Source organism: Hemitrygon akajei, chromosome 18 (genome assembly GCF_048418815.1).
Source record: "Hemitrygon akajei chromosome 18, sHemAka1.3, whole genome shotgun sequence".
In the NCBI taxonomy this organism is placed as follows: domain Eukaryota; kingdom Metazoa; phylum Chordata; class Chondrichthyes; order Myliobatiformes; family Dasyatidae; genus Hemitrygon; species Hemitrygon akajei.
Genome location: NC_133141.1, coordinates 79,150,141 through 79,167,268, shown reverse-complemented (window position 1 = coordinate 79,167,268; position 17,128 = coordinate 79,150,141). Strand labels below are relative to the sequence as shown.

At 53.8% G+C, this 17,128-nt stretch overlaps 1 protein-coding gene across 1 annotated transcript in view; it reads right to left on the bottom strand.

Annotated features, from left to right (window-relative positions):
* Nucleotides 1-555: 555 nt before the first annotated feature.
* LOC140741411 (receptor tyrosine-protein kinase erbB-2-like) overlaps nucleotides 556-17,128 on the bottom strand; it is an 84,692-nt gene continuing 68,119 nt past the window's right edge. Inside the window, 4 exon segments of the mRNA XM_073071578.1 lie at nucleotides 556-1,723; nucleotides 4,051-4,315; nucleotides 13,069-13,173; nucleotides 13,579-13,676. Of these exon segments, the coding sequence (XP_072927679.1) occupies nucleotides 1,452-1,723; nucleotides 4,051-4,315; nucleotides 13,069-13,173; nucleotides 13,579-13,676 (740 nt within the window). The 3' untranslated portion in view covers nucleotides 556-1,451.

Genomic DNA, 17,128 nt, shown 5'->3' with positions numbered 1-17,128 from the left:
TCTATCTGTGTCCTCTGGTCCTAGACTCCCCCACTATAGGAAACATCCTCTCCACATCCACTCTATCTGTGTCCTCTGGTCCTAGACTCCCCCACTATAGGAAACCTCCACTCCACATCCACTCTATCTGTGTCCTCTGGTCCTAGACTCCCCCACTATAGGAAACATCCTCTCCACATCCACTCTATCTACGCTTTTCGATATTTGACAGGTCGCAATGAGATTCCCCCACACCTCTCGTCTTCTAAACTCCAGCGAGTACAGGCCATGAAACACTCCTCACACATTAACTGTTTCATTCTCAGAATCCCTTGAAGTTGTGTGGGTGCCCGGCTGCGCAGGAACCGAAATGCCCGCACGCACGTAGCTTTCGCTGCCGTGCCACTGGAATTTTCCTTTAGACGATGTTTCATTAAATTGCCGCAGCTTTCAGCCGTCTCCAACTTTCCTGCTGAGAGCAGTGGTTACTCTGCAGAGCTGTAGAACAGTTTAGCACGTGAACCTCCTCTGTAGGAAGACTGGGAGCGCTGGGTCAAGAATGTACCAAGAAGCTGATTAAAAACTGCGAGCTTTATTGTTTGTACCAGATTCCAAGAGTAACTCCAGGACACGGTGGCTGGGAGGAGAGACGGGAGTGCCGGCCGGTCTCACACCGGTCCTGAGGGAGGGGCGCGGATCGAAAGTCCGTCCCCGTTCTCCCGAGTTCGGTGCAGACCGCCATCACCTCCCCGGCACTCGGTAAACGCGGTCTCTCCTCGCAGTCAGCGTGTCCGATGATCAAATCACAATCCAATCAGCGGCCACGCACGGTGGGTTCAATCACGGGTCTAACCACCGGCGCAATCGCGTGCCCTACGACTCACCAGACTAACGGAGTCGCCTGGCGGGAGACGGTCTGAACTCAGGAACCGCGGTTTGACTGAGATCCCGCTACCGGCCTCCAGATCAGACCATCTCCCCTCACCTCAGCTATTCACAGCAGTCATCTAGAAAAAAAAAATATCTCTCTCAAACATACAAAACTATTTCCCAAAATCAGATGTACAAAAAATCGATAACATTCATTAACAGTTCGCGCTAACTGCAGCGTCGTTCAGAACTCGGCCAACCAGACCGCGACTGGCTGGGCGCGACATTTCAGAGGTGGAATGGGAGAGAGGAGGAGGGGTGACTGTGTGAGAATGGGGGACGGAACGGAATGAAGCCCACCAAAGATGGGGAACGGGCTCCGGGGCAATCCTCGTTTTAATTCGCGGTAAGTCCTTGGAGAGACTGATGTCTGACGAACTCCGGCAGAAACGGACAGCGTAACCACGCTTCCCTACTCACAGCGTCGTCCAGGGAGAAGCCCCCCCGCAATGCAGCCTGTCTGGGTCTCGCTGCCCCCCCCGCCAGTCTCTGGCGTGCAGTCAGCCAGGTCCCATTTGACGAGGGCCGTGGTGGGACCGGTTTCACCGGCTGCTGGTCTCCGAGAGGCCGAGGTACTCGGGGTTCTCCGCCGTCGCCACGCGGATGTAGCCGTTGGGCTGGCCCGGGCCCCAGTCGAGGGCCGGCTCGTCGTCGGACAGCGAGCTGTGCTGTGACAGGTACTCGGGGTTCTGCACCGTGTTCTGGAAGGGGCTGCTCGGGAGCAGCAGGTCGCTCCCGCCGCTGCCCCGAGGGAATAATCCGCCTCTTCCGGCCTGGCCGGGGCCCAGGGCCTCCCCTCGCTGGTTCATGTAACCTGAAGGGAAGAGATGGAGATGTCAGGTGACTCCTGAGGGGAAGAGAGAGGCTGGAGATTGGGATCAAACTGACCTCACTGGCCCCGCTCCTCCTCCACCCCCAACGGACTAGCCCCTCCCTCCAGCATCTGCCCCAATCCTCCAAGCCCCCTCCCTGCCATGGACACACTCACACTCACCTCCCGCCCCCATACAGTGCGTCCAACCCTCATTATCACCTCCCCAACACCACAGACACATTTGCCCACCCCAGATCCCTCGGAGTGTCCTCTCCCCAAGGGGGTCCGCACCCCTCTCTCCTCCCTCCGGGACACATTCATCCCTCCGAGTGAATCCACTCAAACTCCACGTCCCACACCCTTCACCGGGAACAAGTGACACAATCGGTGTCGTTCCCATTGCCACCCCCACATGGACTCGCTCCGTCCCTGCCCGCAGCCCCTCCCACGCGGTCAGCGTCGCTCCGTCCCCGCCCGCAGCCCCTCCCACGCGGTCAGCGTCGCTCCGTCCCCGCCCGCAGCCCGTCCCACCCGGTCAGCGTCGCTCCGTCCCTGCCCGCAGCCCGTCCCACGCGGTCAGCGTCGCTCCGTCTCCGCCCGCAGCCCCTCCCACGCGGTCAGCGTCGCTCCGTCCCCGCCCGCAGCCCGTCCCACGCGGTCAGTGTCGCTCCGTCCCTGCCCGCAGCCCGTTCCACGCAGTCAGCGTCGCTCCGTCCACGCCCGCAGCCCCTCCCACGCGGTCAGCGTCGCTCCGTCCCCGCCCGCAGCCCCTCCCACGCGGTCAGTGTCGCTCCGTCCCCGCCCGCAGCCCGTCCCACGCGGTCAGCGTCGCTCCGTCCCCGCCCGCAGCCCCTCCCACGCGGTCAGCGTCACTCCGTCCCCGCCCGCAGCCCCTCCCACGCGGTCAGCGTCGCTCCGTCCCCGCTAAACAGCCCCTCCCACGCGGTCAGCGTCGCTCCGTCCCCGCTAAACAGCCCCTCCCACGCGGTCAGCGTCGCTCCGTCCCCGCCCGCAGCCCCTCCCACGCGGTCAGCGTCGCTCCGTCCCCACTAAACAGCCCCTCCCATGCGGTCAGCGTCGCTCCGTCCCCGCTAAACAGCCCCTCCCACGCGGTTAGCGTTGCTCCGTCCCCGCCCGCAGCCCCTCCCACAAAGACTCGCTCCGTCCCTGCCCGCAGCCCCTCCCACGCGGTCAGCGTCGCTCCGTCCCCGCCCGCAGCCCCTCCCACACTGTCAGCGTCGCTCCGTCCCTGCCCGCAGCCCGTCCCACGTGGTCAGCGTTACTGCGTCCCCGCCCGCAGCCCTTCCCACAAAGACTCGCTCCGTCCCGGCCCGCAGCCCCTCCCACGCGGTCAGCGTCGCTCCGTCCCTGCCCGCAGCCCCTCCCACGCGGTCAGCGTCGCTCCGTCCCCGCCCGCAGCCCCTCCCACGCGGTCAGCGTCGCTCCGTCCCCGCTAAACAGCCCCTCCCATGCGGTCAGCGTCGCTCCGTCCCCGCTAAACAGCCCCTCCCACGCGGTTAGCGTTGCTCCGTCCCCGCCCGCAGCCCCTCCCACAAAGACTCGCTCCGTCCCTGCCCGCAGCCCCTCCCACGCGGTCAGCGTCGCTCCGTCCCCGCCCGCAGCCCCTCCCACACTGTCAGCGTCGCTCCGTCCCTGCCCGCAGCCCGTCCCACGTGGTCAGCGTTACTGCGTCCCCGCCCGCAGCCCTTCCCACAAAGACTCGCTCCGTCCCTGCCCGCAGCCCCTCCCACGCGGTCAGCGTCGCTCCGTCCCTGCCCGCAGCCCCTCCCACGCGGTCAGCGTCGCTCCGTCCCTGCCCGCAGCCCCTCCCACGCGGTCAGCGTCGCTCCGTCCCTGCCCGCAGCCCCTCCCACGCGGTCAGCGTCGCTCCGTCCCCGCCCGCAGCCCCTCCCACAAAGACTCGCTCCGTCCCTGCCCGCAGCCCCTCCCACGCGGTCAGCGTCGCTCCGTCCCTGCCCGCAGCCCCTCCCACGCGGTCAGCGTCGCTCCGTCCCCGCCCGCAGCCCGTCCCACGCGGTCAGCGTCGCTCCGTCCCCGCCCGCAGCCCCTCCCACGCGGTCAGCGTCGCTCCGTCCCTGCCCGCAGCCCCTCCCACGCGGTCAGCGTCGCTCCGTCCCCGCCCGCAGCCCCTCCCACGCGGTCAGCGTCGCTCCGTCCCTGCCCGCAGCCCGTCCCACGCGGTCAGCGTCGCTCCGTCCCCGCCCGCAGCCCCTCCCACAAAGACTCGCTCCGTCCCTGCCCGCAGCCCCTCCCACGCTGTCAGCGTCGCTCCGTCCCTGCCCGCAGCCCCTCCCACGCGGTCACACCTGCGGCCGGGGTCTCGCTGCCCAGTGCGATGTAACTGTCCATCTCGAAGCTGGCCTCGCCCTCCCCGTCCAGGCGCGCCGTGGGGTCGGAGCTGTACCGCTGGCCGGGCACCTCGTCCTGGGCCCCGCAGCAGGGGGCCGCTCCGTAGCCGGGGCCGTCCACCTCCACCGGCACGTCCACCTGCGAGGGGGGCCGGTAAGCCGGGCCGGGGCTGTGCGCGGGCGGCGGGCTCTGGGCACCTGCCTCCGCCACGCTCCTCGCGCTCTGCGGGCACAAGCACACGGCGTCAGCCGGGCCACGACGGAGAGATTAACCGTATTTGTCGCGTACTACGCACCACCCCCCCCCCCCCGACCCGGTTAGTCTGACCAGTCGCGGTGACGTAGCGGCCAGTACGTTTCCCCGTGGGTTTCCTCCCACGGTCCGGAGATGTGCCTGCCGGTCGCTAGGTTAACTGGGCAGCACAACTCGTCGGGGCAGAAGGGCCCGTTCCGAGGTGTATTAACCGTGGATGCCCGCAACAAAGTGTATCTCCGGCTGCATATGGTGTCCTGGACCCATCATACAAATATATCTGCACTGAAAGCACGGCAAATTCCTCAGAGTCTGTGGAGATCAGGCATGAAGTTTAAAACTTTGACTGGCTACGTCACGGGCTGGTACGAGAACAGCAATGCCTTTGAGTGGAAATTCCTACAAGGAGTAGTGGATTCAGCCCAATACACCACAGGTAAAGCCCTCCCAATCACTGAGCACATCGACATGAAATGCTGACACAGGAAAGCAGCGTCCGCCATCAAAGTTCACGCTCTCTTCTCATTAGGTACAGGAGCCTCAGGACCCACACCACTAGGTTCAGGAACAGTTATTACCCCTCGACCATCAGGAAGGAGGTACAGGAGCCTCAGGACCCACACCGCCAGGTTCAGGAACAGTTATTACCCCTCGACCATCAGGAAGGAGGTACAGGAGCCTCAGGTCCCACACCACCAGGTTCAGGAACAGTTACTACCCCTCGACCATCAGGAAGGAGGTACAGGAGCCTCAGGACCCACACCACCAGGTTCAGGAACAGTTACTACCCCTCAACCATCAGGAAGGAGGTACAGGAGCCTCAGGTCCCACACCACCAGGTTCAGGAACAGTTATTACCCCTCGACCATCAGGAAGGAGGTACAGGAGCCTCAGGACCCACACCGCCAGGTTCAGGAACAGTTATTACCCCTCGACCATCAGGAAGGAGGTACAGGAGCCTCAGGTCCCACACCACCAGGTTCAGGAACAGTTACTACCCCTCGACCATCAGGAAGGAGGTACAGGAGCCTCAGGACCCACACCACCAGGTTCAGGAACAGTTACTACCCCTCAACCATCAGGAAGGAGGTACAGGAGCCTCAGGTCCCACACCACCAGGTTCAGGAACAGTTACTACCCCTCGACCATCAGGAAGGAGGTACAGGAGCCTCAGGTCCCACACCACCAGGTTCAGGAACAGTTACTACCCCTCAACCATCAGGCAGGAGGTACATGAGCCTCAGGACCCACACCACCAGGTTCAGGAACAGTTATTACCCCTCAGCCATCAGGAAGGAGGTACAGGAGCCTCAGGACCCACACCACCAGGTTCAGGAACAGTTATTACCCCTCAACCATCAGGAAGGAGGTACAGGAGCCTCAGGACCCACACCACCAGGTTCGGGAACAGTTATTACCCCTCAGCCATCAGGAAGGAGGTACGTGAGCCTCAGGACCCACATCACCAGGTTCAGGAACAGTTATTACCCCTCAGCCATCAGGAAGGAGGTACAGGAGCCTCAGGTCCCACACCACCATGTTCAGGAACAGTTATTACCCCTCGACCATCAGGAAGGTGGTACAGGAGCCTCAGGTCCCACACCACCAGGTTCAGGAACAGTTATTACCCCTCGACCATCAGGAAGGTGGTACAGGAGCCTCAGGTCCCACACCACCAGGTTCAGGAACAGTTATTACCCCTCGACCATCAGGAAGGAGGTACAGGAGCCTCAGGTCCCACACCACCCAGTTCAGGAACAGTTAATACCCCTCGACCATCAGGAAGGAGGTACATGAGCCTCAGGACCCACACCACCAGGTTCAGGAACAGTTATTACCCCTCAGCCATCAGGAAGGAGGTACAGGAGCCTCAGGACGCACACCACCAGGTTCAGGAACAGTTATTACCCCTCAACCATCAGGAAGGAGGTACAGGAGCCTCAGGACGCACACCACCAGGTTCAGGAACAGTTATTACCCCTCAACCATCAGGAAGGAGGTACAGGAGCCTCAGGACCCACACCACCAGGTTCAGGAACAGTTATTACCCCTCAACCATCAGGAAGGTGGTACAGGAGCTTCAGGACCCACACCACCAGGTTCAGGAACAGTTATTACCCCTCAGCCATCAGGAAGGAGTTACAGGAGCCTCAGGACCCACACCACCAGGTTCAGGAACAGTTATTACCCCTCAACCATCAGGAAGGAGGTACAGGAGCCTCAGGACCCACACCACCAGGTTCAGGAACAGTTATTACCCCTCCACTATCAGGCTTTTGAACAAGAGGGGATAACTACACTCATCCATTGGATGTTCCCTGACCCGAAGATCTCACTTCAAGGACTCTTTATCCTGTTATTTCATGTTTTCTGTTATCTATTGCTGTTCATTCATATTTGCAGTCGCCCAGTTTGCCGTCGCTTTTCCGCGACAGCGTTTCATGTAGATGTGGGGGGAGGGGGGGGGAGTGTTTAACGGTTACTACCCCTCAACTATCAGGCTCTTGAACAAAACAAGATAACTTCACTCATCTAGTGAGATGTCCCCACAACCAGTGATCTCACTTTAAGGATTCTTTATCGTGTTATTTCATGATCTGAGTATCTATTGCTATTTATTTATATTTGCATTTTGCACAGCTTGTTGTCTAGTGGACTCCGGTTGATCTTTCACTGATCCTGTTTACAGTTACTGCTCTGTAGATTTGCTGAGTCTGTCCGCAGGAAAACAAATCTCAGGGTTGAATGTGGTGACAGAGATGTACTCTGACAATAAATATTACACTGAACTTTACTATTGTTTTTTTAATATTCTGATAATAAATTTGCTTTGAACCTTTGAGTTTCTGTAAAGTCATGAGAGCGACTATCAGGCAGAGATGCGAATGAGGAGCCTCAGCCTCTGCACTTGTTCAATCTCTCTGCAGGGCGCACCGGATGGATGGAGACAAAAACAGACAAGTGTAGAAAATAAAAGCTCGGATGTGAAACTGAGGCTTTATAAGACTCAGCATCACATCAGAAAACTCGGAGGATTGTGAGCAGATCTGGGTCTCTGTCTAAGGACATTACAGATCGTCCACAGGAGGTTCATTAGAATGATTCTGGCAATGAAAGAGTTAACACATGAGGAGTGTTTGGTGGCTCTGGTCCAGTAGTTGCTGGATTTTAGAAAAAAGAGTGAAACCTGTCAAATATTAAAAAGCTCAGATAGAGTGGGTGTGGAGAGGATGTTTCCTATACTGGGGGAGTCTAGGACCAGAGGACACAGATAGAGTGGATGTGGAGAGGATGATTCCTATAGTGGGGGAGTCTAGGACCAGAGGACACAGATAGAGTGGATGTGGAGAGGATGTTTCCTATAGTGGGGGAGTCTAGGACCAGAGGACACAGATAGAGTGGGTGTGGAGAGGATGTTTCCTATACTGGGGGAGTCTAGGACCAGAGGACACAGATAGAGTGGATGTGGAGAGGATGTTTCCTATACTGGGGGAGTCTAGGACCAGAGGACACAGATAGAGTGGGTGTGGGGAGGATGTTTCCTATAGTGGGGGGAGTCTAGGACCAGAGGACACAGATAGAGTGGATGTGGAGAAGATGTTTCCTATAGTGGGGGGAGTCTAGGACCAGAGGACACAGATAGAGTGGGTGTGGGGAGGATGTTTCCTATAGTGGGGGAGTTGAGGACCATAGGACACAGATAGAGTGGATGTGGAGAGGATGTTTCCTATAGTGGGGGGAGTCTAGGACCAGAGGACACAGATAGAGTGCATGTGGAGAGGGTGTTTCCTATAGTGGGGGGAGTCTAGGACCAGAGGACACAGATAGAGTGCATGTGGAGAGGGTGTTTCCTATAGTGGGGGGAGTCTAGGACCAGAGGACACAGATAGAGTGGGTGTGGGGAGGATGTTTCCTATAGTGGAGGAGTTGAGGACCATAGGACACAGATAGAGTGGATGTGGAGAGGATGTTTCCTATACTGGGGGAGTCTAGGACCAGAGGACACAGATAGAGTGCATGTGGAGAGGGTGTTTCCTATAGTGGGGGGAGTCTAGGACCAGAGGATACAGATAGAGTGGATGTGGAGAGGATGTTTCCTATCGTGGGGGAGTCTAGGACCAGAGGACACAGATAGAGTGGATGTGGAGAGGATGTTTCCTATCGTGGGGGAGTCTAGGACCAGAGGCCACAGATAGAGTGGATGTGGAGAGGATGTTTCCTATCGTGGGGGAGTCTAGGACCAGAGGCCACAGGTAGAGTGGATGTGGAGAGGATGTTTCCTATAGTGGGGGAGTCTAGGACCAGAGGCCACAGATAGAGTGGATGTGGAGAGGATGTTTCCTATCGTGGGGGAGTCTAGGACCAGAGGACACAGATAGAGTGGATGTGGAGAGGATGTTTCCTATCGTGGGGGAGTCTAGGACCAGAGGCCACAGATAGAGTGGATGTGGAGAGGATGTTTCCTATAGTGGGGGAGTCTAGGACCAGAGGACACAAATAGAGTGGATGTGGAGAGGATGTTTCCTATAGTGGGGGGAGTCTAGGACCAGAGGCCACAGATAGAGTGGATGTGGAGAGGATGTTTCCTATAGTGGGGGAGTCTAGGACCAGAGGACACAAATAGAGTGGATGTGGAGAGGATGTTTCCTATCGTGGTGGAGTCTAGGACCAGAGGACACAAATAGAGTGGATGTGGAGAGGATGTTTCCTATAGTGGGGGAGTCTAGGACCAGAGGCCACAGATAGAGTGGATGTGGAGAGGATGTTTCCTATAGTGGGGGAGTCTAGGACCAGAGGACACAGATAGAATGGATGTGGAGAGGATGTTTTCTGTAGTGGGGGAGTCTAGTACCCGAGGACACAGATAGAATGGATGTGGAGAGGATGTTTCCCGTAGTGGGGGAGTCTAGGACCAGAGGACACAGATAGAGTGAATGTGGACAGGATGTTTCCTGTAGTGGGGGTCTAGGACCAGAGGACACAAATAGAGTGGATGTGGAGAGGATGTTTCCTATAGTGGGGGAGTCTAGGACCAGAGGACAGATAGAGTGGATGTGGAGAGGATGTTTCCTATAGTGGGGGAGTCTAGGACCAGAGGACACAGATAGAGTGGATGTGTAGAGGATGTTTCCTATCGTGGGGGAGTCTAGGACCAGAGGACACAGATAGAGTGGATGTGGAGAGGATGTTTCCTATAGTGGGGGAGTCTAGGACCAGAGGACACAGATAGAGTGGATGTGGAGAGGATGTTTCCTATCGTGGGGGAGTCTAGGACCAGAGGACACAGATAGAGTGGATGTGGAGAGGATGTTTCCTATAGTGGGGGAGTCTAGGACCAGAGGACACAGATAGAGTGGATGTGGAGAGGATGTTTCCTATCGTGGGGGAGTCTAGGACCAGAGGACACAGATAGAGTGGATGTGGAGAGGATGTTTCCTATCGTGGGGGAGTCTAGGATCAGAGGACACAGATAGAGTGGATGTGGAGAGGATGTTTCCTATCGTGGGGGAGTCTAGGACCAGAGGACACAGATAGAGTGGATGAGGAGAGGATGTTTCCTATCGTGGGGGAGTCTAGGATCAGAGGACACAGATAGAGTGGATGTGGAGAGGATGTTTCCTATAGTGGGGGAGACTAGAACCAGAGGACACAGCCTCAATATAGAGGAATGCCCATTTAGAACAGATGAGCAGGAATTTATAGAGCCTTCCTTTTCAAACTGGTGAGGGGTTTTCCTCCGAGGTGGAGGGGGTGTCTCCAATTTGTGGGGAGTTTCTCCTCCTGGCGGGTGGCAGGTGTTAAATGCCTTGAATTCTCCACCCCAATAGAGCTGTTAAATATTTGCAAGGCACGGAGATATCACACTGAAAGTGACCATTCCCATCTCTTTGACTCCGTATCATTAGGACAAGGACTGTGAGGATGGGGATGGCCTTGAGGCTACTGGACTCCCTGCAGCACCCTGGATTCAGCATAGATGAAGGGCCAGTAGTGTTAGACTGTTTGCTTTTCAAACTTTTGTCATAAATGCACCTTAATATTTGTTATTTTACTTGTAGTAACGTGCGTGTGCGTGTGAGAGAGAGAAGAGAAATATGTACTGTGTTTGACGGTATACTTTATGTGTTGTGTGTGTGAGTTATATGTACTGTGTTGTGCACCTTGATCCAGAGGAACGTTGTTTCGTTTGATGGTATACTTTATGTGTTGTGTGTGTGTGAGTTATATGTACTGTGTTGTGCACCTTGGTCCGGAGGAACGTTGTTTCGTTTGGCGGTATACTTTATGTGTTGTGTGTGTGTGAGTTATATGTACTGTGTTGTGCACCTTGGTCCGGAGGAACGTTGTTTCGTTTGACGGTATACTTTATGTGTTGTGTGTGTGTGAGTTATATGTACTGTGTTGTGCACCTTGGTCCAGAGGAACGTTGTTTCGTTTGACGGTATACTTTATGTGTTGTGTGTGTGAGTTATATGTACTGTGTTGTGCACCTTGGTCCGGAGGAACGTTGTTTCGTTTGGCGGTATACTTTATGTGTTGTGTGTGTGAGTTATATGTACTGTGTTGTGCACCTTGGTCCGGGGGAACATTGTTTCTGTGTGAGTTATATGTACTGTGTTGTGCACCTTGGTCCGGAGGAACGTTGTTTCGTTTGACGGTATACTTTATGTGTTGTGTGTGTGTGAGTTATATGTACTGTGTTGTGCACCTTGGTCCGGAGGAACGTTGTTTCGTTTGACGGTATACTTTATGTGTTGTGTGTGTGAGTTATATGTACTGTGTTGTGCACCTTGGTCCGGGGGAACATTGTTTCTGTGTGAGTTATATGTACTGTGTTGTGCACCTTGGTCCGGAGGAACGTTGTTTCGTTTGGCGGTATACTTTATGTGTTGTGTGTGTGTGAGTTATATGTACTGTGTTGTGCACCTTGGTCCGGAGGAACGTTGTCTCGTTTGACGGTATACTTTATGTGTTGTGTATGTGTGAGTTATATGTACTGTGTTGTGCACCTTGGTCCGGGGGAACATTGTTTCGTTTGGCGGTATACTTTATGTGTTGTGTGTGTGTGAGTTATATGTACTGTGTTGTGCACCTTGGTCCGGAGGAACGTTGTTTCGTTTGGCGGTATACTTTATGTGTTGTGTGTGTGTGAGTTATATGTACTGTGTTGTGCACCTTGGTCCGGAGGAACGTTGTTTCGTTTGACGGTATACTTTATGTGTTGTGTGTGTGAGTTATATGTACTGTGTTGTGCACCTTGGTCCGGGGGAACATTGTTTCTGTGTGAGTTATATGTACTGTGTTGTGCACCTTGGTCCGGAGGAACGTTGTTTCGTTTGACGGTATACTTTATGTGTTGTGTGTGTGAGTTATATGTACTGTGTTGTGCACCTTGGTCCGGGGGAACATTGTTTCTGTGTGAGTTATATGTACTGTGTTGTGCACCTTGGTCCGGAGGAACGTTGTTTCGTTTGGCGGTATACTTTATGTGTTGTGTGTGTGTGAGTTATATGTACTGTGTTGTGCACCTTGGTCCGGGGGAACATTGTTTCTGTGTGAGTTATATGTACTGTGTTGTGCACCTTGGTCCGGAGGAACGTTGTTTCGTTTGGCGGTATACTTTATGTGTTGTGTGTGTGTGAGTTATATGTACTGTGTTGTGCACCTTGGTCCGGAGGAACGTTGTCTCGTTTGACGGTATACTTTATGTGTTGTGTATGTGTGAGTTATATGTACTGTGTTGTGCACCTTGGTCCGGGGGAACATTGTTTCGTTTGGCGGTATACTTTATGTGTTGTGTGTGTGTGAGTTATATGTACTGTGTTGTGCACCTTGGTCCGGAGGAACGTTGTTTCGTTTGGCGGTATACTTTATGTGTTGTGTGTGTGTGAGTTATATGTACTGTGTTGTGCACCTTGGTCCGGAGGAACGTTGTCTCGTTTGACGGTATACTTTATGTGTTGTGTATGTGTGAGTTATATGTACTGTGTTGTGCACCTTGGTCCGGGGGAACATTGTTTCGTTTGGCGGTATACTTTATGTGTTGTGTGTGTGTGAGTTATATGTACTGTGTTGTGCACCTTGGTCCGGAGGAACGTTGTTTCGTTTGGCGGTATACTTTATGTGTTGTGTGTGTGTGAGTTATATGTACTGTGTTGTGCACCTTGGTCCGGAGGAACGTTGTCTCGTTTGACGGTATACTTTATGTGTTGTGTATGTGTGAGTTATATGTACTGTGTTGTGCACCTTGGTCCGGAGGAACGTTGTTTCGTTTGGCGGTATACTTTATGTGTTGTGTGTGTGTGAGTTATATGTACTGTGTTGTGCACCTTGGTCCGGAGGAACGTTGTTTCGTTTGACGGTATACTTTATGTGTTGTGTGTGAGTTATATGTACTGTGTTGTGCACCTTGGTCCAGAGGAAAGTTGTTTCGTTTGACGGTATACTTTATGTGTTGTGTGTGTGTGAGTTATATGTACTGTGTTGTGTTGATCTGGAGGAACGTTGTTTCGTTTGGCGGTATACTTTATGTGTACCGTTGAATGATAATAACTTGAAGGATGAGACTGGTGGGTGGGGGAGTCATCGGCCGCGGGGAAGCTGTGTAAGGTAGCAAATGCTCGCAGAAGGGAAGCACAGAATTACAGGGGCAGCAGCCAGACAGAAGGCATTTCCGCCAGTACTCAGTGGGGAGTTTTGCTACGGAGAGAGGGAGCCCCTACCAGGTACTCTTCCGCGTCGATCAGGTCCTGCATCTCCTCGTCCTCCAGCAGTGTCCGGTAGAACTTGCTGTCAGTCGGGCTCTGAGGGACGAGGTGCTCGTCGCCCTGTGGGGAGAGTGGCGCAGGTTAGCAAGCAGCTGTCAGCTTCCAGCATGAGGGCCCCGCTGCCCCAAACCCCACCCCACCCCAGACCATCCAGAGAGAGGAAGGGGGAGGTGGAAGAATTGGGGGGGGGGTGGTGGTGCGGAGGATGTGCAGGATTGAGGGTGGAGGATGGATACCTCTGATCAGAGACCCAGAGCTGAATCCCGACCAGGAATGCCACACGTCCCTTCAAGAGTCCCCAACATCCTGACGAGCCCTTCCCTGTTCCCATCCAGAGCCCTGACTGTGGTTTCCCCCTCCCTGTCAATCCGACCGACAAACCTTCCCCCCCACCGTCCTCCCTCCCCTCGAACCTGCCCTCCCTCCCTCACCCCCACCGCACTGCACCCTCCCCTCCCGCCTCACCTGGATAACGATGTATCGCTGAGGATCCCGGGCCATTTTGGAAAACTCCGCCACCAACTCCTGGAAGCGAGGCCGACATTCGGAGTCAATCATCCAGCCTAAACACAATCAGGAATTCTCCGTCAGTCTCCTGGGACTTGCCCACGACAGGGGCAGATCTCCCCGGGACACATCTATGGCTCTCCCATTTGAGGTGTTCCACTCTGGGAGGACCAACCAGGGTAGGTCTTCCACAGTGAACGGTCGGGCACTGAGGAGAGGGGTAGGTCAGAGGGATCTGGGAATTCAGGTCCAGGTTCCTTAAAAGTGGAGTTAGAAATAGATAGGGTTGTGAAGAGAGCTTTTGGCACAGTGGTCTTCATAAATCAACGTATTGAGTGCAAGAATTGGTGAAGCCTGGTTTAGAGTATCGTGTGCTGTTTTGGTCACCTACCTACAGGTGACCTGTGTGTTCCTCCTGGTATCAGTCACTTCCACCCTGGGAAACAGGCTGCCCCTGCTATCTTTTCACCTTGTACATCTCTCATCTTCCTTTACTCCAAAGAGGGTGTCGTGGTTGGTGTGGAGGAATGTCAGAGGGACATCGATAGGATGCAAAACTGGGCTGAGAAGTGGCAGATGGAGTTCAACCCAGATAAATGTGAAGCGGTTCATTTTGGTAGGTCAAATATGATGGCAGAATATAGTATTAATGGTAAGACTCTTGGCAGTGTGGAGGATCAGAGGGATCTTGGGGTCTGAGTCCATAAGACACTCAAAGCAGCTGCACAGGTTGACTCTGTGGTTAAGGCGGCATACAGTGTATTGGCCTTCATCAAGCATGGAATTGAGTTTAGGAGCCGAGAGGTAATGTTGCAGCTATATAGGACCCTGGTCAGGCCCCACTTGGAGTACTGTGCTCAGTTCTGGTCTCCTCACTACGGGAAGGATGTGGAAACCATAGAAAGGGTGCAGAGGAGATTTACAAGGATGTTGCCTAGATTGGGGAGCATGCCTTATGAGAATAGGTTGAGTGAACTTGGCCTTTTCTCCTCGGAGCGATGGAGGATGAGAGGTGACCTGATAGAGGTGTATAAGATAATGAAAGGTAGACCTGCATGGTAGGTCATGTTTAACAAATCTATTAAGAGTTTTTCGAGGAAGTTTCCAGGAAAGTGGATGAAGGGAAGGCAGTGGATGTTGTCTACATGGACTTCAGTAAGGCCTTTGACAAGGTCCTGCATGGGAGGTTAGTTAGGAAGAGTCAGTCGCTACGTATACATGGAGAGGTAGTAAATTGGATTAGACATTGGCTCAATGGGAGAAGCCAGAGAGTGGTAGTGGAGGATTGCTTCTCTGAGTGGAGGACTGTGACTAGTGGTGTGCCACAGGGATCAGTGCTGGGTCCATTGTTATTTGTCATCTATATCAATGATCTGGATGATAATGTGGTAAATTGGATCAGCAAATTTGCTGATGATACAAAGATTGGAGGTGTAGTGGACAGTGAGGAAGGTTTTCAAAGCTTGCAGAGGGATTTGGACCAGCTGGAAAAATGGGCTGAAAAATGGCAGATGGAGTTTAATGCAGACAAGTGTGAGGTATTGCACTTTGGAAGGAAAAACCAAGGTAGAACATACAAGGTAAATGGTAGGGCACTGAGGAGTGCAGTAGAACAGAGCGATCTGGGAGCACAGATACAAAATTCCCTAAAAGTGGTGTCACAGGTAGATAGGTTCGTAAAGAGAGCTTTTGGTACATTGGCCTTTATAAATCAAAGTATTGAGTATAAGAGTTGGAATGTAATGTTGAGGTTGTATAAGACATTGGTGAGACCGAATTTGGAGTATTGTGTGCAGTTTTGGTCACTGAATTACAGGAAGGATATTAATAAGGTTGAAAGAGTGCAGAGAAGGTTTACAAGGATGTTGCCGGGACTTGAGAAACTGAGTTACAGAGAAAGATTGAATAGGTTAGGACTTTATTCCCTGGAGCGTAGGAGAATGAGGGGTGATTTGATAGAGGTGTATAAAATTATGATGGGTATAGATAGTGAATGCAAGCAGGCTTTTTCCACTGAGGCCGGGGGAGGAAAAAACCCAGAGGACATGGGTTAAGGGTGAAGGGGGAAAGTTTAAAGGGAACATTGGGGGGGTTCTTCACACAGAGAGTGGTGGGAGTGTGGAATGAGCTGCCAGATGAAGTGGTAAATGCGGGCTCATTTTTAACATTTAAGAAAGATGTATGGAGGGATATGGCCCAGGTGCAGGTCAGTGGGACAAGGCAGAAAAATGGTTCGGCACAGCCAAGAGGGGACGAAAGGCCTGTTTCTGTGCTATAATGTTCTATGAGAGGCATTGATCGAGTGGATAGTCAGAGCTTTATCCCAGGGCTGAAATGGCTAACATGAGAGGGCATATATTTAAGATGCTGGGGAGTAGGTACAGAGGAGATGTCAGGGGTAAGGTTTTTTTACACAGAGAGTGGTGACCGCGTGGAATGGGCTGTCTGTGGCAGTGCTGGAGGCGGAAACGATAGGGTGTTTTAAGATACTCCTGGATGGATACAGGGAACTTAGAAAATTAGAGGGCTATGGGTAAGCCTAGGGAGTTCTAAGGAAGGGACATATTTGGCACAGCTTTGTAGGTTTTCTATGTTTCTAAAGTGAAGAATCCAAGCTCACTCAACCTCTCTTCATAAGACATGCTCTCACATACAGGCAGCATACTGGTGAATCTCCTCTGCACCCTCTCTAATCCAGGCAGCATACTGGTGAATCTCCTCTGCACCCTCTCTAATCCAGGCAGCATCCTGGTGAATCTCCTCTGCACCCTCTCTAATCCAGGCAGCATCCTGGTGAATCTCCTCTGCACCCTCTCTAATCCAGGCAGCATCCTGGTGAATCTCCTCTGCACCCTCTCTAATCCAGGCAGCATCCTGCTAAATCTCCTCTGCACCCTCTCTAATCCAGGCAGCATCCTGGTGAATCTCCTCTGCACCCTCTCTAATCCAGGCAGCATCCTGGTGAATCTCCTCTGCACCCTCTCTAATCCAGGCAGCATCCTGGTGAATCTCCTCTGCACCCTCTCTAATCCAGGCAGCATCCTGGTGAATCTCCTCTGCACCCTCTCTAATCCAGGCAGCATCCTGGTGAATCTCCTCTGCACCCTCTCTAATCCAGGCAGCATCCTGGTGAATCTCTTCTGCACCCTCTCTAATACAGGCAGCATCCTGATGAATCTCCTCTGCACCCTCTCTAATCCAGGCAGCATCCTGGTGAATCTCCTCTGCACCCTCTCTAATCCAGGCAGCATCCTGGTGAATCTCCTCTGCACCCTCTCTAATCCAGGCAGCATCCTGCTAAATCTCCTCTGCACCCTCTCTAATCCAGGCAGCATCCTGCTAAATCTCCTCTGCACCCTCTCTAATCCAGGCAGCATCCTGGTGAATCTCCTCTGCACCCTCTCTAATCCAGGCAGCATCCTGCTAAATCTCCTCTGCACCCTCTCTAATCCAGGCAGCATCCTGCTAAATCTCCTCTGCACCCTCTCTAATCCAGGCAGCATCCTGG